Below are 19120 nucleotides of genomic sequence, written 5' to 3'. Positions count from 1 at the left end.
CTTCTCTTTTGCAAACACAAGCCAAAACTCTGCCCAATTCTCTCCATACACCTACAAAAATCAGCAGTCTCTTCACCATTTCATTCACTTTTCCTACCACCACCTCACGACCCTAGCGCTAAGCAGAACTGTGTGACACTCCACCATCCACGCCGAGCAGTCCCCTTTGGAGCATAGCCTACCAAAACCACTCCAAAGTGTGATTCTAGCAACCTTCATCATGGTTTCGTTGATCTTTGTAGTTTCATATTCGTTTGTATATGAACGATTTGAGTTTGTGTTTATGTTTAGTCTTTGGTATTGTATGTTGTTTATAAATTTTCAGATTTTATTTGATAATTAGAAGACAATTTACAGTCCTTATGTTATAACAATTTCTTTATTTGTGATTCGATTCATGTGTTCTTCATTGCTTTTATATGTTTTTTGATAATTTTCATTTATGTGCAACCAAATTTAGTATTTGAATGCAGTCTTTGTGATAGTGTTTGGGTGCTATTTCCATCTACCATTTTGATACAAATCGAATCATGCGCTAAGTAGGTTTGGTTTGTATCAATTAAAAGGGTTTAAATTTCTGGAAATTTGCATGTTTTCCATGGTGAGTGATGCTTCCATGTTAACATGTCTTCGACAAAGATCTGGTGCTTATATGTGATCTTGTTTGAATTATACGCTACGTGTTTTTGAATGTGATTACATATAATTTAGGTGTTAGGCGCTAAGTCAGCCTAAAATACATAAGAGATCTTGCATGACTAGATGACCGTTAAGGCTCTAGTTGTATCGGTGTCTAAAATATGTAAATATGTGTTGAATGCGTAATTGAATCAGAATGTGTAATTGTTTTGTGTTATGATTGTCTTGGTGAAACTTTCCAAAAAAGAAGTCGATCAAGTGAATAATAATTTATGTTTTATTTTTACATAATAGTTAGAAAAGTATTCTTTAAATCCGCTAATTATTTGTTAACACTAAATGTTTAGAGTTCCTTTCAATTCTCCGGACAGAACGATCACTGCTTATTCTATATTAACGATGACATTTTACAGGGTTTATTATATGACGCTCACGCGGTGCATCAAAATGCACTTGACATCTCTAAGAAAATATTGAAAGTTTTTAAACATAAGCACACAACACAAAAGTTATATTAGTTGTATAAAAGATTATTCCTACAAGACAAGATTTATTTTTCGGTTGTACAAACTTTTTAGCAAGTTCAATTGACATCCCCAGCACATATTGGAATATGGTCATGCCAAATTATAAGTAACATGAGTTTCCCTCAAATAACAAAACATATATTGTGTGTTGTAAAAGTACCAGTCATGCAACTAGTTGTTTGAATTTGTTGTTTCTATAGTTTTGCATTTTGCGAAAATTTGGTGGAGGATTTCTATACAACACACAAATTTCAAATGTATTGTGTGATGAAATTTGAAAATGAAAAGTCATTGATAACACAATGCCTGATAAGTTTAGTTGTATAAAGAGAATCGAGTTATGAGACAAGCGGTCACTTTCATTTTGTTGTCTGATGTGTGTTGTGTGATTGAGTTATTGTAGTAGTGATTGTTCTTAATTGCAGAGCTTTAATAAGGCAAGTTGAGACCATATCTATACACCATGCCATGTGCACATCTTAAGGAACATAATTTCTGACATTCTTGCCAAGAATAGTACTCTTCAAGCCAAAAGCTTTTGCATTATGCATGAGCCCCTAGCCTTGTACGTTGTTGAAGCTATCATCGGTTATTTTAGGAGTACGTCACTAAGAATAGGAGCTTTAAGACCATCTATGTCGGCTAGTTTGAATAGAAGAATGTCTCTATTTCTATTTCAAGCTATGTAGTTTGACCATATGCTTAGTATTCTGACTTAGCTAATGCTACCTAGAAGTCCATGGATGGTGATTTTTCTGTGAAAGTGAAACATATGGCTTCTACTTTCTCTAAATGGAATAAAGAGGTCTTTGGTAACTCATTTTTAAAACAGAAGAGACTCTTGGTGGAATTCAAAATGCCTTGGATAGATTGGATAATCCCTTAATTTGTTGTTACCCTTGAAGTTGATCTCATTGTTCAATATGAAGCTATTAGGGACCAGGAGGATTTTATTTCGGAAACAAAAGTCTATGGACAATTAGATTCAAGGTGGTGATAGGAACACCAAATTTTTCCATCTTACAACTCTTATAAGAAGGAGAATAAATAAAATTGAAGGATTGTATGACGCTAATGGTAACTGGTGCCATGATTCTAATACCATGAAGAGTATAGCAGTTGGGTTTTTCACACAGCTTTTCTCTCGGCGTGATCTAGAAGATATTAGAGTCACTATTCCTTGGCTTTTTCCTCAGATTGATCAAGGTATGCTTTCTGATCTTTATAAAGCTTGTTTCTCTAATTGAAGTTAAGAATGCTTTATTTGCTATTGGAAGGCTCAAAGCACCTGGCCATGATGGTTTTCTTTTAAGCCTCATCATTTAGCCCACGGAGCCCCGTAAGCCCGATGAACTTTTACCCGGTCCGGCCCTTAAGAAATTTCGCCAAAACCCGCTTCCGTGGGTAGAGGGCCGGGCTTAGTTTAGAGTTATGAAATCCAGCTCAGCCCGCCAAAAACCCGCAAGTCTCGTAACAGACCGTCAGGTAATAAAATATTATACATACATATTTTAGTAGGTTTACAATAAAACTATCGCATTATGAAGTGACTGTATGAAAAACAATTCTCAGAATCGATCGACACCAGCCGATATAATCAGTATATATATTTAGTGACCCTGTAAAAATTTCATCTAATTCGGACCTAGTCTGACCGTCGGAATTTCCGGTAAACCAAAAACACCACTAATATGCCCTAAGGGATGACCCATTACCAAGATGACAATACCAAAAACCGTTGCATATCTAAAATCATCTAATTTTTGTCACCGATCATGAGCGGTCTCACCAAGGAAACCCATTTGGCAAAACTTCGGTCATTGGGAGTTTTAATATGTCAAAACACCTCTTTTTTGGTTGACCGTAGGTACGGACGGTCAAACCATGTCCAAAACGGACGAAATTTTTACGGGATCCCTAAATATATATACCGATCACATCTACTAGTGTCGATCGACCATATTTCAAACTAGAGTTGTCGATCGCCGAAGTGTCCACTAATGTATCATAACCTTTATATTAGGTTTATAATAAAACTATTGCATTATGAAGAGACTATATGAAGGAAACTTCTTGAGATCGATCGACACCAACCGATGTGATCAGTATATATATTTAATGACCATGTAAAAATTTCATCCAATTCGGATCTCATCTGACCGTTGGAATTTTCGGTAAACAAAAAAACCACTAATATGTCATAAGGGATGACCAATTATCAAGATGCGAACGCCAAAAGCCGTTTGCATATCTAAAATCACCTAATTTTTATCACCTATCGTAAGCGGTCGCACCGAGGAAACCCATTTGGCAAAGCTCCGGTCAATGGGGATATTAAATGTCAAAACGCCTCTTTTTTTGTTGATCGTAGGTATGGACGATCAAATTATGTCCAAAACTGAAGAATTTTTTACGGGATCTCTAAATATAAATACCAATCACACATGCTGGTGTCGATCGACCATATTTCGAAACTAGAATTTATTTGTCTTTTTTTAGAATGTTTTCCAATAATTATTTTATTATTTCAAATCTTTAAATAAGTGTATTATGTTTTTTTTCTAATACAGGCCCGCAAAACCCGTTTTATATGAGCGAATTTGGATCTTTATATTTATGAAAATATCTGACCCGGCCTAGTCAATCACTTATTTAAATATACTAAGGCCTGAGTCGGCCCATTACTCATAAGCTAGGCCAGGCCGAGCTCTAATTTTCCTGCTATACTTTCCTGTTTTTATTTTAAAATACCGGCTAAGGGAAAACGAGTTATTATTATTCGTATGGATGTATCCACATTTCGTATATCACGATGTCAGTAAGCAGTGTTCTAAATATCGGGATATATCGGCGATATATCGGTGATATTTAGAAACCGATAGGATAAATGTCATATCGCCTTAATATATCGGTCAACTCAAAATATCGGGTCAACATACGATATATCGGGATATATCGGTGATATATCGGGATATATCGGGATATATCGGTGGATTTTTTTTTTCGTTTGACTTTTTTTTTTCGGTGGACTTTTTTTTTTGTGGACTTTTTTTTTCGTAGATTTTTTTTTCGGTGACTTTTTTGCGTTGACTTTTTTTCGTTGACTTTTTTTCTCATTACTTTTTTTTCTGTGATTTTTTTTAAGGAGACGATGTCGTTTGAGGAATTTCAACGCAAATAGACATAAGGTGATTTATGAAAATGATTTTATCTTAGAAGATGAGAATGAAGATAATGGAGAAGATGAGTTTGACTTTGATTCTGATTATGAGAGAGTTTATAATGCATGAATGCATAATCAATATCTTAATCTATCTTTTGTGCACCTATTTTTGTTCAATTAGTACTTAGTAGTTAATATTATTTGGTATATTTTGAATATTTTGAAGTATATGTTTATAAATATATTAAATTTAAATTAAAAATTAATAAAAACGATAAATCCGATATAATCCGATATATCTTGATATATCCCCGTTATATCCTTATTTTACAAAACTGATACGATGCCGATAACCGATATTTAGACCATTGTCAGTAAGGAAATAAGTGGAACAAGTAATGGAAATTTGTCAAAAGTAAAAAAGAAAAAAGAAAAAAAAGACCCTTCATAAAAAAAAGAAGAAAGAAAGAAAAAAAGAAAAAGTGTTTGATCGTCCCATGGTGGATCTGTTACTTTCCTCGTGTACTTAGACATATCTCTCTCTCATCGTTGAAACCAGTTGCAGTTGTGGATCAGAGATTTTTGGATGTATATGAATCTGAATTCCGTTAATTGAAGCCGTTGTTTGTTGTTCGTAATGATGGCGGCTCCGAGAAATCTTGCGGTGAGGGACGAGGAGAACGCCAAGGTAGTCGCCGTGGAGGAGACAGAAGATGACGAAGAAGATGAGGATTGGTCCACCGGAAAAAAACCCAAGTCGAGATTGCCCCTCACGCGCTGGGAAGTCGCCGCCGCTCTCTCTGTTTTCTTTATTTTCTCCACCGGCCTTTTCTGCGTCTACTTAACCATGCCCCCCGCCGATTACGGCAGACTCAAGCTCCCTCGTTCCGTTTCCGATCTCCGGTTGCTCAAAGATCTCGTCGGGAGTTACGCCACGGATTATCCAGCTCAGTTCATTCTTGGGTACTGCTCTATTTACATCTTCATGCAGACATTCATGATTCCTGGGACTATATTTATGTCGTTGCTCGCCGGAGCTCTTTTCGGAGTTGTCAGAGGGATTGTGTTGGTTGTCTTCAACGCCACGGCCGGAGCTTGTTCGTGTTTCTTTCTCTCCAAGTTAATTGGAAGGCCTTTGGTCACTTGGCTCTGGCCCGACAAGTTGAGGTTCTTTCAGGCCGAGGTGATCTTTTTGAGTTGTGTTCTCTGCTACTTGGTTTTGAATTTGGTGTTTTTTTTAGTGTGTTTAATTATTTTCAGATTGCGAAGCGGAAGGCGAAGCTGCTCAACTATATGCTGTTTCTGAGGATAACTCCAACGTTGCCAAACCTTTTCATTAACTTGGCATCCCCCATCGTTGACATACCCTTCCACATTTTCTTTCTTGCAACTTTTATTGGTCTTATTCCGGCGTCTTATATCACTGTCAGAGTAAGTCCTTCTCGCGCTACTTGATTCATTTTCCTTGCAACTTTAGCTATTTTCTCGTCTCCTACTTTGATTGTTGTTTGGTGCCTGTGCTCATTTTCCTTACCAAATCAGATTTACTGCGTTTTTGAGTTCAAACTTACTTGTGTCATTAGTTGAGTGCTCACTATTTCGCTGTCAGCTGAGTGCATATTCCTCACCAATCCCATTATGACTGTAGCTAAACATATAGTCGGGGGAAAACTGATGGTGATGAGTTCTTTTTGCCTGATACTATGGACCACAATCATCTATAATTCAAAATTCTGAGTACACCACTTCTCTGCTCATGTGTTGGAAATGTATTTTGTTAAAAGACCACAAAATAAGACAGCTTATTGGGAAATATCATAAAAAAGATACAAATGGCACCTTTTCTATTTTCTTTTTGTGGCTTTTATTTTTGGGAAACACGTATCCCTTTTGGTTTGGGAATTATGTTGAGGAACATGTAAAATATACATAATCCTTAGATATATTATGACCAGTAGTGACACTATGCAATGGTGCACCTTACATTGGTAAGTCATGGTTGTTACACTCCTTGTAAAGTAATCAAGGAACAATTTGAAAACAAGGTTTTGTTAGATACTCGTCGTTGTTATGGAAAAATTAACACCATATTTATTATCACTATCTTTGTTCTGGTGAAATTATAATCACATGTTAAAGTCACCAGTGTCTCTTTCTACAAAAGAAAAGGGAACCCCGACTAATCCATGACTACGAACTTGAAGGAGAACAAAACAAAATATTTCAAACCCACAATTTTAGCAATATTTTTTCTACTCACATTTTGAATCAGCTTTTAATGTTTAGACGACTTGCCCTTTTCTTCGTCTCTTTTGTTATGGTCACATCCTCTATATGCCCAGGGTATCCTTTTTTTTTATGGACAATTTTATCTAATTCATATTGCATGAACCAACAGCTGATATATGTAATAAATTCTAAATCATTTTGGGAATACATGATGTTTTCCCACTGGCACTCTACTCTTCAGTTGTTTCCAAATACAGTTGTTAGATGAATAGAGTCAAGTCACCTAGCATGTTTTGAATATTTAGATCTTCAGCCTACGTGTAGTCAGCTGGGGCACTGAGCCATTATTAACCACCTATGGTAGTTGACTAGTTCCACCATTTATCTACTGGAGTTTCCTCACATCATATCCCATTACTTCTAGGGTGCGTATATAGGTCCATTAGCCAGTTTTCACCAGTTATAGTAGTTGACCTGCAATTCTGGGAAAAATTCTGGTTTTGTTCTCTCTATCCACTGTGTCTACTGCAGTTTCCCCACATCATGCCCTAGTACTCCAAGGGGCCTAATATAAACAAAGCCTCTTATTGGGCTCTCACTAATAGCTAGCCAAGTTCCCCTGTAGCCACCTTGGATGCATTGAGCCACTATTCACCAGAATCACCACATTTCCTGGATAAACTAAGGATTCTAGTAAGCTTTTTATTGTCAGTAAAGCCGCTGTTGAGCCTGTTATCATGCATATCCATGCTCTGTAGTTACATGAGGAATGTTTGCCAAGTGTGATGTATCCATTTGAATAAGACTGCTAGTTAACTCTCTCTTGTGTTTTTCTTGAACGTGATACTTAAAGTTTGGTGATATTATCAAGGGCTCATGCTGAAGGTTGTTAACCTGAAAAAAAAAAGCTAGTCTATTTCAGATACTTAAATAATTAATATTAATGTACTTTGGGGGGTGTACACCATGCTTCATTTCATAGTTTGTAATATCTTCATATGCGTCGAAAGTGGAATTTAAACGAGGTACACCATGCTTCACTATTCATAGTTTGTAATATCTTCATATGCGTTGAAAGTGGAATTTAAACGAAGTGTGTTTCACTACTCAAGTTCTTGTTTATTATTTTCAATTCAGTAATTGATAAATGCTGACTTTGGTTATCTTTCAGGCTGGCCTTGCTCTTGGGGATCTCAAGTCAGTCAAGGACCTCTACGATTTTAAAACATTGTTTGTTCTTTTCCTTATTGGTTCAGTGATTATATTTCCAACATTACTGAAAAGAAAGCGGATCTATGAATGAAAGTTAGGTTGGTAAGGACTCCATTTCACGATTCTCTCCAAAATTGGTCTCATGTTATAGGCAAACTGTTGTATTTATTCAAGTATCTAAAGGGGTTGTATCTGTTTGTCGATGTAGGCTACTCGAAAACATTCTTTACTAGGCATCTGCTACGGGGTTAAATTGATGCTCTTTAAGATATGTAAAGTGCATATGAACATGACATTGCTCTTACGCATGTGTCACGGTGATAATCTTCGTAAAATGTTCTTCCAATTATATAGCATAGCTCAAAGAATCTTCTTGGCTTATGTTGGATGTAAACTATTCTGTATTTTATTCTGCTGCCTTCTTTATATGACAATGGTGCTGTGAACACTGCCGAAGTGATTGCCGTTCCTTAAATAGAGCTTGTCTCAGTTGTCTGGGAACCAAACCAAATGAAATTTTCGCGATCAAGTAATTCCAGTGGCCTCAGCGTGTTGTGTGAGAATAATGGTCATACTCATCTTTAACCAGGCATTCTACATAAGTCCTCTGAACTTTGAAAAGGATGCGTTTGCCTGTAACGTGATTTGATCTAAGGGAGATGAAGATGTACGCATAATAGTCCCCTGGTGAAATTCATCTCATATCATGTCTATACAAGTTATGTCAGTGCCGACTCAACAATTTTTTGTCAAATAACCTGAGTGGAATTATGTCATAAATCGCATTCACAAAACTTTGACATGGTAATTACAGAACACTCGGCCAAATGCACGACGGCAAAAATTGGAACACCAGAACAAAATTTCCATGCAATATGCCTTGATGATTGATGGAGCCAAAGAGACGAGAAGGCAATAAGGCAATAAAATCCCAAAAGCTGGTGAAAATGTGAGCTGCAGTGACAGAAGGCACACAACTTCTAGACCTTTTGCAACTCCAATTGCCTGTGTTTCAATTCTGTTGCAGAAGTTAAACTTGCCTTATTTTGATCAATACGATCATTCCTCAAACCATATATGTCATGCCAACCTGCATTAGATGCGAATGAGGCACACTCAGATTTGCAATCCCCCTCCTGCAATTTTTCCTCAAGAAGGCATAAAAGTAATTTATTATCAACTTCTTGATAAACCAGGAATCTTTTCTGGCTCTAATATCCCCATGACCAAGAAGGTAGACAACCCCAGATTCTTTTGCCTTGCGAATAAAAGATAGTTCCCACTCAATACCCTGTTCAGCAACAGAAATTTCAGGGTCTGTAGGAGGCACGGACTTCACCTCCTCAGATGTGCTAGCTTCTGAGATTGGCTTGCTCGACTCCTTGTGCTCAGCCAGGAGAGGAACACCAAGTGAGTAAACACTACAATTGGGAGCAATAAGAACCCTCAAAGAAGAGGACTCATCTTCTGAATCTGTGTCCCCATCATCCCCATCACTCTCCAATGACCGCTCCTGAGCTTCCCGGCGAATAAATTTCTCAAGACTCTCAATTAGTAACTGTTCAAACGTCTGGTGACTTTCCTTCCTAACATCCTTGTATCCATACCTATCGAAGTAATAACATCAGACATCAAACAAAAAAGAGAAAACTTTATATCAATGATATCTCCACACCACAAGACCAATTATACTGACTTAAAGAGCCAGCAATCACCGTCATGTGTTATTAAGGTTCAGCATGACATTAGGAACATCTCATAAGAAACAGTGACAGGATAATAAAACTATTCATCAGGGTTGGCCTATATTTTACTATTGAATGTAATATGAGAAAGTAGTGAGGCCTTCATTTTTTTCTCTAGAATTTATGTAACTAAATAGTATTTTAAAACTTAAACCGAATGGGTAGATGAATGTCAACTGATCTAACAACTGGATAATCCAAAAGGTGGAATAGTTAATGCTTTAGAAATGCTATCACCAACTCAACTGATACTACGGATAAAGGTAATAACTGTTTTTTTGAAAGGATAGAGGTAATAACTTAAACCAAAGAGAAAGATGATCTAAGGCTAACATCAAATGTTCTATCCTGTAGAATTTAGATCACCAACTCAACTAATACCATGGATAATGGTCCTTTAGATCACACCCAACTGATAGTTACTATGGACTGGATTCCGAAAGTGGGAACTGATGATCCTTTGGATGAAACACACACACACACCCCCACATTCACATATATACCTATCTATATTTTGCACAAGATTACCAAAAGCCGACATCTTAATCACCCAATCAGTATTTTCTTTTTTTTTTCTTCTCTTTTGGCCACACAACTCACACAAGTGTCACACACGTTTGGCATGTTACCTGGCAATGCAACGAAATATGTGGTAGCTTTTTGGGCAGACACGCCGAAATAGGAACCTTTCACTTTGAGGAACTACAGGAACTGGTACATATTTTATACATACAAATATGACCATTGAGTGGACTGCAGGAAGAGTGGTCAGAAAATGGCCAAAGATTGCTGGTATACCCTTTACTAGCTCATTATAAAGTAAGCCAATTCCTGGAGCTCTGATAGTCCCAAGATTAGAACCCAAATGCCGCATTAAATCCATTGACAGCTTTTGCTTTACTTCAGTTTCATACTTAAGCTTGCTTCCGTAGTTCCATATAAACATTATGAAGAACATGATAATAGCAAAGACCAAAATTATCCAACTTCCATCTCCCACACTCCAGAGAACTGATGAGAAAAATGTCAATTCCAACCCCAGGAAAATTACTAAGAAAATAAGCACGATAATAATGTTTATCTGCCAGATAAGAAGCATAACAAGTGTTACTAAGATGGTTGTCATCATCATCACTCCTAACTCAGCAATGCCTGTAGAACAAAAGAATCATTATCATTATACAGTATATATTATGTATGCAAGTTCATCTGTATACATACAAGAAAAATTAATTGATATAAATTCTTAAGTATATTATCAAAACGCCTGTATGTAATTTCACAAGACATAGTATTGGTTAAATATTAAAAAAATACAAAACAGACCTAGAAATTGTTCCCCTTTAAGGAAGGGAATAAAGGGCTCGTGAATATATAGCAACTCCTTTTAGAAAAGAGGTCACGGTGCAATGAAGGACAAGAAATCCTCAGACAGTCCTAACAGTTTTTAATACGTTATGCTAAAACATTAACAAATCATCATTTCTCAAGTGACAGCAGCAATTCAATTTAGCAATGGGGCTGATGATACGCAGTGATTTCTGAACTCTTAAGGAGACCAACATGTGATTTATTGTATAGTACCACAAATTTTGTAAGCAAAACACTGAGAAAGTACAAGCAAAAAACAAAGCAGTTCATTAAAAACAAAGACAATAGGGGCAATTCAAACCAGAAAAATAACATACCCAAGGTACCAACTACCAAGTAATAAGACATTATGCAAATACACTTAATAATTGAACCAAAATACAATAACAAGATGGCCAAGTGTGGAAAATGCCGTAGTTTCTAATAAGTGAGCCAATGCAAAAAATGTACTCAGATTTTATACACAACTAAATAGTTATGTTTATGCAAAAAGTTTATTTATGGAAGTTTTCTAGACTAACCCAGCACATTAACATAAAACAAAAAACAAGGGATAAAATAATCTGGAGCATAACAAGTATTACCATATGCATTTCCGATCTCATCAATGCTTGAAATAGAGCAGATAGACACCAGGGAAACCACCAGCAAAAACCAATTTACAACAGGGATATAGATCTGCCCCATAAATTTCCGGGAAGTATGTATGATTTTAAGACGAGGGAAACAGCCAAGTGCCATTGATTGTTTTATGCATGAAAATGTGGCTGTAGTCATTGCACGACTAGCAATCAATGCAGCAACAATAGCTATGAGGAACACAGGCCAAAAAGCACTACCTGCAGCCAAAGAAACCTCACTAATTATATATTCATCCATCACATATGCATGTAAACAATGTTCAGACTTCACGCAGAAAGATAATATGAGCATGTGGAGAATGTTAGAGAAAATGAGAATGTGGAGAATGTTAGGCTTTTTTTCACCCCAACAGCTTCTGCATCACATTCTCTATAGAGATTTTGAGGAAAGAGAATGAGTCATTCTCTAAATTTGCAGCAAACTGCATAATTTTGCCAATGGAATTGTCATAAATTTTTCACGTACTCCCAAGAACTCAAACTGGTTATTAAAGGACACTCCACCTCAGTCCTGTCACCAAAATCGAGGACGAAGAATGAGAGAGATAAAGAAGCCTGTCGGAGCTGTTGCTTATTGGAAAAAAAGATGGGATGACTGGTGATTTCTATATTGGACCGTTCCCGTTGCAGTTCCGGAAATTGTAGGTTGCTTGATTCCAGGAAAGGTTGGTCGGAGATGGATCGGAGCTGTGATGGTAGATTAGGTGTTCGCATTTGCATATACCCGTCATAGGTCATTCTTAATTCAAACTTAGAGATGAATTTGCGCCTCCAAAAAGCATCGAATCCTAAGGTCATTCTCTCTCACATTGAAATGGCTCTGCTCTTCTTCAACCTTAAAATATATGAAAATCGTCTCTCTGGCAGCTCTCCGCTTGACGCAATGTCATTCTTTTTTTTTTTTTTTGAAAAATAAAATTACTTCTCTTGAGAGCTGCAAATTCATGGACCAACTGACGCCAGGTGTTTGAAATTGGTGTATTTATTGGTGTTGTGTTGTTATGGTAGACACGAATTCAAGAATAAGAAAGGTAAATTTTATTAAAGTAAAAGATTATTTATTAATGTAGTAAGTAGGGTAGTGAAATAATTTATTGTTGCAATTAATACGGAATTCTTTAAAATAGAGAAGTTGTTGGAGTTGGAGAAAGTTATGGAGATTTTGAGTTTTGCTTCTCTATAATAGAGAAATTATAGAGAAGCTGTTTGAGATGCTCTACTGATATATTTTTTATGATCGATAGTTAACAAAATATCAAACCACTAAATGAAACAGGTACCAACACCTGAAAATACGAAAGTCAACAAAACAATCCAATGGAGCTTACCAGGAATTGAAGAAAAGAAAGCTTGATCAGCCCCACTGGGATTCTCCATAAGGTATGCAGCTTGACCCAGATATCCCAACATAAGGCAGGGCAAAACAAGGCATACAAATGTGAGCTGTAAAAAAAACCCAGTAAATCAAAGATGTAGTAATAAGCAAGAAACCACCACGGCTCCAATTCTGATGAATCACCAGAAAATAATTAGTTCTCAATTTCTTATTCTTTACCTGGACTGATCGCACTGAAAAGTAGCAAAGATCTGCGAACATAGCCTCAGAACCTGAAACATGCTACATGCCATCAGTAACACGTGTTAAAGTCGATGGCATTACTACACGTCTATAATACAGGAATAAAAAACATGAATAATATCTGTATAGAAGTATGTTACCACCATTATTTCACCTCCTGTGAGTGTGTTGTGTAGACTCCCCTGGATCTTTGACTAGGTAATTTATGATATAAGCAAAGCTAAAAGATGAACTTGAAAACAGAAACACAGCCCACACAGAATTTTATAGAGATTCAGCAATGCCTACGTCCTCTGTGTGACCTCTCCTGAGAATCACTAGCACTATGGAGAATAACAACTTGATTACAAGCACTTATTAGAATCCCTATGCTACTCCCAGCCCTTTCTAGATCTCTCTATCACCCTTAGCTCCCGGTTTTCTGTGCTCTCTGCCTTATCCTTAGAAAACCCCCTACAGCTCCTATTTATATCAATAGGGGTTGCTGATACAACATGGTTTTGGACTCCTAAACCTAATAGACCAAGTCTATTATACAAATCCTAATAGAATCCTAAAAGACCAACTTTCCTAGAGCTTATAGAAAAGCTGCAGTGCTGTCCTCTTTCTATTCTAAACTCAGATTTGCCTAATGAATCCTACAGTTCCAAATTGTATCAATGAGCCAAAAACACAACAGAGTGATAGTTAACATTTCAAAAATTATTATTTCACCTCTTCCAACAATACCAAAACAACAATGAGAGGCACTTCTATAATAAGTCTTTTTCGTTTTTAGACACATTATTACAGCCTATTTGATACAGGTTGAATCATTTTCGTCAAGATCTCTAAATATGTGGGATATTATCATGTTCAAATGAGAATATTTGAAAATTATAACGGGCTAGGGTTGCTTAACTTGGGAGTGCTAACATTTTAACCAATGTTGGTTTTCACTGAGCCAAGGGATTATCATTTACTTTTAGATTGGTAGGCAGCTCTAACTTAGTGATCCATGAATTACTTATCCATAGTTTAATCTATAAAATACCATTAAGACATTTGTCTCAGACATCTGTCTTTGAAAGAAAATTTCTGGGTTGGAAACCCAACAAAAGGACATCCTGTCCATTTAATTTTTTAACTAATTTTCAGACACCATTATTGTTTATCCAACTATGTGAAATTTTTTATATTAAGCAACATTAAATTACCAGCTATGAAAAACCAAAAAAAAGTGGAGTGCAAAATCTCCCCTAAAGAAATCATGTCACTCTTTCATAATCTAAAATGTAACAATTGAATCTGCATTACAAATGTGTAAACAACATTTACAATTGGCTTCAAGGTTGCATATTTGACAGGCAGAGAAAAAAAAAGTAACCAAACCATCCACGAGCAAAAATTCCAACATTTGTTACCTGTTGCGCATAGAAGACAACCCCCCAGAGAATACCAGGCCTTAGTTGAGTTCCTCTTGAAGAAGTAATAGATGTGTACAGGATTGAAGGCCCTCAAGACACTGCTGTCATATTGAACAATGTTGTAAATACCAATACACCCAAGGGAACAGAACCATATGAATAAGGCAGGGCCTACAACAAGTCCCACTTTACTTGTCCCAAATTTCTGTACACTGAACAAGATTATAAGAAACGCAACTGAAATCATCACCACTTGATCTGCACCCAAAGCCAAAAAAGGGAACTAAAAGCGTAAGATGGTGGTTGATTTCAGCAGCTCAATTAGATTTAGAATGAAGAGATGAAAGAGTGAGAGAGAGAGAGAGAGACTTTGAAACAAATATTTAACTGCCAAGTTCATCGTACAAATATTCATGATCAGCAGTAGTCATAGGCAAAGTCAAACATATATCCGTGCATCATACCAAGCAGTTCATCGTACCAAGTTCAACAAATCAAAGTCTTATCTCAGTAAGAATAAAATATGTATTTATTCTGAAGTATGAAAGGTGTATGTTAGGCACCCTGTAAGCTATACCATCTCTTAGGAAACTCAAACTATCTAGTACCATACAGAGAAAAATCTAATCATCAATATGCCAACCATATACAAACGCAGATAAAAAATAGGTAAAGCAAAACAGAAATTCATACACGCAGTAAGTTTTTAGACTAGCTTCACAGATTAAACAATACCTTGCTTAATTGCCTCTACTCCAATCTTTAGGCCACTTACAGCTGAAACTACTGCATTGAGAAAAACAAGTAAATGAAATTCTGATAACGGGTGACAGAAAGGATTAAAATAATCATGTGAAACACCCCCATAAGGAACATGTCTTCCAAAACCACACAAGTAATTCTTCCATAAGAAAAAAAACATTAACTGCACAAATACCTGACATTGCTGGTGTAACAACGCCATCAGCTATCACCATAGAAGTACCAGCAAGCACCAACATTAGAAGAAGCTTCTTCAGAGTCACTGAAGCCTCAAGCCTTTCTTTTATCTTCAAAGATCTCTCAAGTTCAGGAGATGGCACCTTTAGCCTGAAGCTTGATATGCGGGCATCTGATGGAAGCTGATTTGGAAGAAGACTGACCTTAGCATGTCGGCAGATCAATGAGTACAAAGCAAAAGTACCACCTGGAACAGTAGAAAATATAATAATTTGAGCAAAGATGTAATTTGACTATATACACCACAGGTTTAGAGAGAGAGTGTGACAAATGCAGCTTACCTTCACCATCATCATTAGCCCAAAGGACAACCAGAACGTACTTCAGCAAAGGAATCAATATCAACGTGTATAGGACTAGCGACAACGCACCCAGAACATCTTCATTTCCATTAATAGGCGCCTTGCTAAACATCACACTGAAGGTATACAACGGACTCGTTCCAACATCACCAAATACAACCCCAAGGGTCTGGAACGCAATTGCTAACTTCCTTCCAAGACTGTAATCCTGCAATTAAATATTCTTTTTAGAAAAATTTCACTAACATCTCTGCTCCATTCAACGAAACACGTTTTAAAAAATTATTAAAATTCCGAAAACAGAACCCTGCATAATTTCACCAGTTACCACAGATATATAGACAACTACAGAGCGAAAATGAAATCTATCAAAGACATGGCCTAACTGAAACTAACAAACAACTGGCCTTAAATGTAGAGAGATATCAGAAAATCCTCGACGCCGATCCCATTATGGTATCACTATAATAAATTATGAGACTACTTTCAACTAGTTTCAGTTGGCTAATGTCAACATATATATATCACACAGAAAAATTAAATAAAAATTACAAAAAAAAATCACTGAGATGATAATGAAGCAGAGGGACCTCGTATTCGTGACGGAGAGCGCTGGGGACCTCGAGGGCTTCGACATCAAAGGAATCGATGCGAGGGCCGGTGCGTATAAGCCTCTGCTCGGCATTATCGTCGTCTTCGTCGTCTTCGGAATCCATGAAGGTGCGGCGACGGTCCTCGTCTGCGTCGTCGTCCTCGTCGCCGTCTTCATCGATCTCGGAGTCGTCCTGAAACACCCAGCGGGATTCGATGGAGTCCACGGATCCTGCTGCTCCGCCGTTCATCTCACCGCCGGCTTCCTCCGCGTCGCTCACCATCAATGCCGACGCGCCAATAAACACTGTGATTGATTTCGAAATCTGGGGAATCTTTTCTGTGGGTTTCACTGATTTTACTCCTCAACACACCTTCAACCCTCTTCTATTTATATAATTTTCTATAAAACTATCTCCAACATAACATAAAGGCAAAAATAAATTATTATATATTTAAATAATATAATTTTGTATTAAATTTTATTTTATTTAAATATGTTATTTTCATAATTAAAAAATTAATTTCGACATTTTATTACATATTTTAATTAAACATATTATTGTTTTTTAATTTTCTCATTCAACTATATTTGACGTGAATAAAAAGAAATAAAGCAATAACATTGTAAATTCATCTAAATCTTATGTCGAATAATTTAAAAGAAAGAATAATCAATAGTGTGTTGTCATATATATCAATCCTACAATATCTCTCTCTATATATATAGATGGATTATTTTCTTTAATCTATTTATTTAAATATGTTATTTTCATAATTAAAAAATTAGTTTCGACATTTTATTACATATTTAAATTGAACGTATTATTGCTTCTTAATTTTCTCATTCAACTATATTTAACGTAAATAAAAAGAAATAAAGCAATAACATTGCGAATTCATCTAATTCTTATGTTAAATAATTTAAAAAAAAAAGAATAATTAATAGTGTGTTGTCATATCTATCAACCCTAAAATATCTCTCTATATATATAGATGGATTATTTTCTTTAATCCATTTATTTAAATATGTTATTTTCATAATTAAAAAATTAGTTTCGACATTTTATTACATATTTAATTGAACGTATTATTGTTTCTTAATTTTATCTTTCAACTATATTTGAAATGAATAAAAAGAAATGAAGCAATAACATTGCGAATTCATCTATATCTTATGTCGAATTATTTAAAAAAAAAAAAGAATAATCACTCAAGTGTGTTGTCATATATATCAACCCTACAATATGTCTATATATATATAGATGGATTATTTTCTTTAATCCATTCATATTTTTAATCATGACAATAATAATTTATTGTATTAACTAATTAAAATTAAAATTAATTGTATGAATCATATAAATTAAAATTAAATTAATTGTATTAATCATCAAAATTAAAATTAATTTTACTAATCCATAAACGTTAAACTTAATTGTACTAATTAACAAAAAATAAAATTAATGTATAAATCATCAAATTTAAAGTTAATTGTATTAATCATCAAATTTTAAATTAATTGTGTTAATTAAAAAACTTATAATTAAAATAAATGTAGTTGATAATAAGAATTAGATGTGAGGGACATAATGAATAAACAAATCAAATCAAATCTCACTCAAATGACTAAATGATATTTGTTAATGAAACACCACGCCTCTAAAGTACTCGGAAGTGATTCAAGCACAAGTTGAAGTCAATCAGAAACATACGCCGGCCGGAGAAGCGGTGGCGGCGGCTGGGTTTTTGGTTTTTGGGAATGATCAAGGTTGTTCATCTCATTCTCCCTCTGATAGTGTGAGGGAAGAGAGAGAAAAGGGAAAAAGGAAAAAGTGTCGCCAAAAGAAAATAGAGAGAGTTTTAAAAGGTTATGGTGCCCTTGTGAAATTACTATATTGATCGGTTCGATTACTCGACATCAATATTAATCATGTAAGCATCGTTAGTAGTATAAAGCAAGAGGGTATCGTTCACAAACCGGAGATCCAACTAGGGCAAAAAGAATTACAAACACTTAACAACAAATTCACAAAAGGATAAAAGATCTTGATATAGGATCGGATTGGACATAAAAACAGAAAATATAAAACATAAACTACTATATACATGTGATCAATCAACTAACACATAACCAATCACCAAACAAATCATGTAAGAACAAAGCTATCAAAATCTATTTTCAATCATGTTCATGCCGTAGGTATCTTAGTTCAATTTAAGTTTGATCATGTATCAAGTTCCTACCTAGTTCCTAATGCATAGATATTTAACACATTCGAGCTCAACTACTTGTCTTGCAATGAAATCTAATACACTAATGCATCATGCAATTACATATCACATGAGGAGATTAACATGTTCAAAGCACCATCCACGCCAAACTTAAGCAAATAATCAATGAGATAACAAAGAACAAATAATTAATTAACTACTTGTATCATACTCGTCTTTGAATGATTAACATATGCAACATCAACTACTTGTATCAATTACACATGCAATATAAGAACACACCGAAAATTAATCAAAAACATAGGCAGAAACTCATGACATAAAACCTAAAATCATTGAATAGAAATCGAAAACTTTATATCATTACACAATTCCAAAGTCACAACTATCTCATAGACAAGATCGAAATAACTTTAACAAACTAAAAACAGAAAATCATCCAAGAACAAGAACAAAGAAAAATGAAATAAAACATGAAGAT

The 19120-nt window shown here is 35.5% G+C and overlaps 2 protein-coding genes across 4 annotated transcripts; one reads left to right on the top strand and one right to left on the bottom strand.

The window, feature by feature from the left end:
- The first annotated feature begins 4799 nt into the window (after positions 1 to 4799).
- LOC126785377 (uncharacterized membrane protein At4g09580-like) lies at positions 4800 to 8151 on the top strand. Of its 3 annotated transcripts, none has more exons than XM_050511045.1 (4): positions 4800 to 5512; positions 5590 to 5760; positions 7730 to 7868; positions 7979 to 8151. In XM_050511045.1, exons 1-3 carry the CDS (start codon positions 4967 to 4969, stop codon positions 7859 to 7861), a joined length of 849 nt encoding a protein of 282 aa, XP_050367002.1. In that variant the 5' UTR covers positions 4800 to 4966; the 3' UTR covers positions 7862 to 7868; positions 7979 to 8151. The 3 variants fall into 3 exon arrangements, with proteins under 3 accessions (XP_050367002.1, XP_050367003.1, XP_050367001.1); XM_050511046.1 differs by having other exon boundaries at positions 7730 to 7872; XM_050511044.1 differs by having other exon boundaries at positions 7730 to 8151.
- A 274-nt stretch (positions 8152 to 8425) lies between these two features.
- LOC126785376 (potassium transporter 7-like) lies at positions 8426 to 16790 on the bottom strand. Its single transcript, XM_050511043.1, has 10 exons — positions 16404 to 16790; positions 15793 to 16021; positions 15450 to 15698; positions 15248 to 15298; positions 14510 to 14770; positions 13083 to 13135; positions 12856 to 12970; positions 11471 to 11725; positions 10145 to 10667; positions 8426 to 9377 (listed from the first exon to the last, which is right to left on the bottom strand). Exons 1-10 carry the CDS (start codon positions 16686 to 16688, stop codon positions 8837 to 8839), a joined length of 2562 nt encoding a protein of 853 aa, XP_050367000.1. The 5' UTR covers positions 16689 to 16790; the 3' UTR covers positions 8426 to 8836.
- Between the last annotated feature and the right edge of the window lie 2330 nt (positions 16791 to 19120).

The sequence above is a fragment of the Argentina anserina genome, chromosome 2 (assembly GCF_933775445.1).
Source record: "Argentina anserina chromosome 2, drPotAnse1.1, whole genome shotgun sequence".
In the NCBI taxonomy this organism is placed as follows: domain Eukaryota; kingdom Viridiplantae; phylum Streptophyta; class Magnoliopsida; order Rosales; family Rosaceae; genus Argentina; species Argentina anserina.
This window is presented reverse-complemented; position numbering and strand designations above follow the sequence as displayed.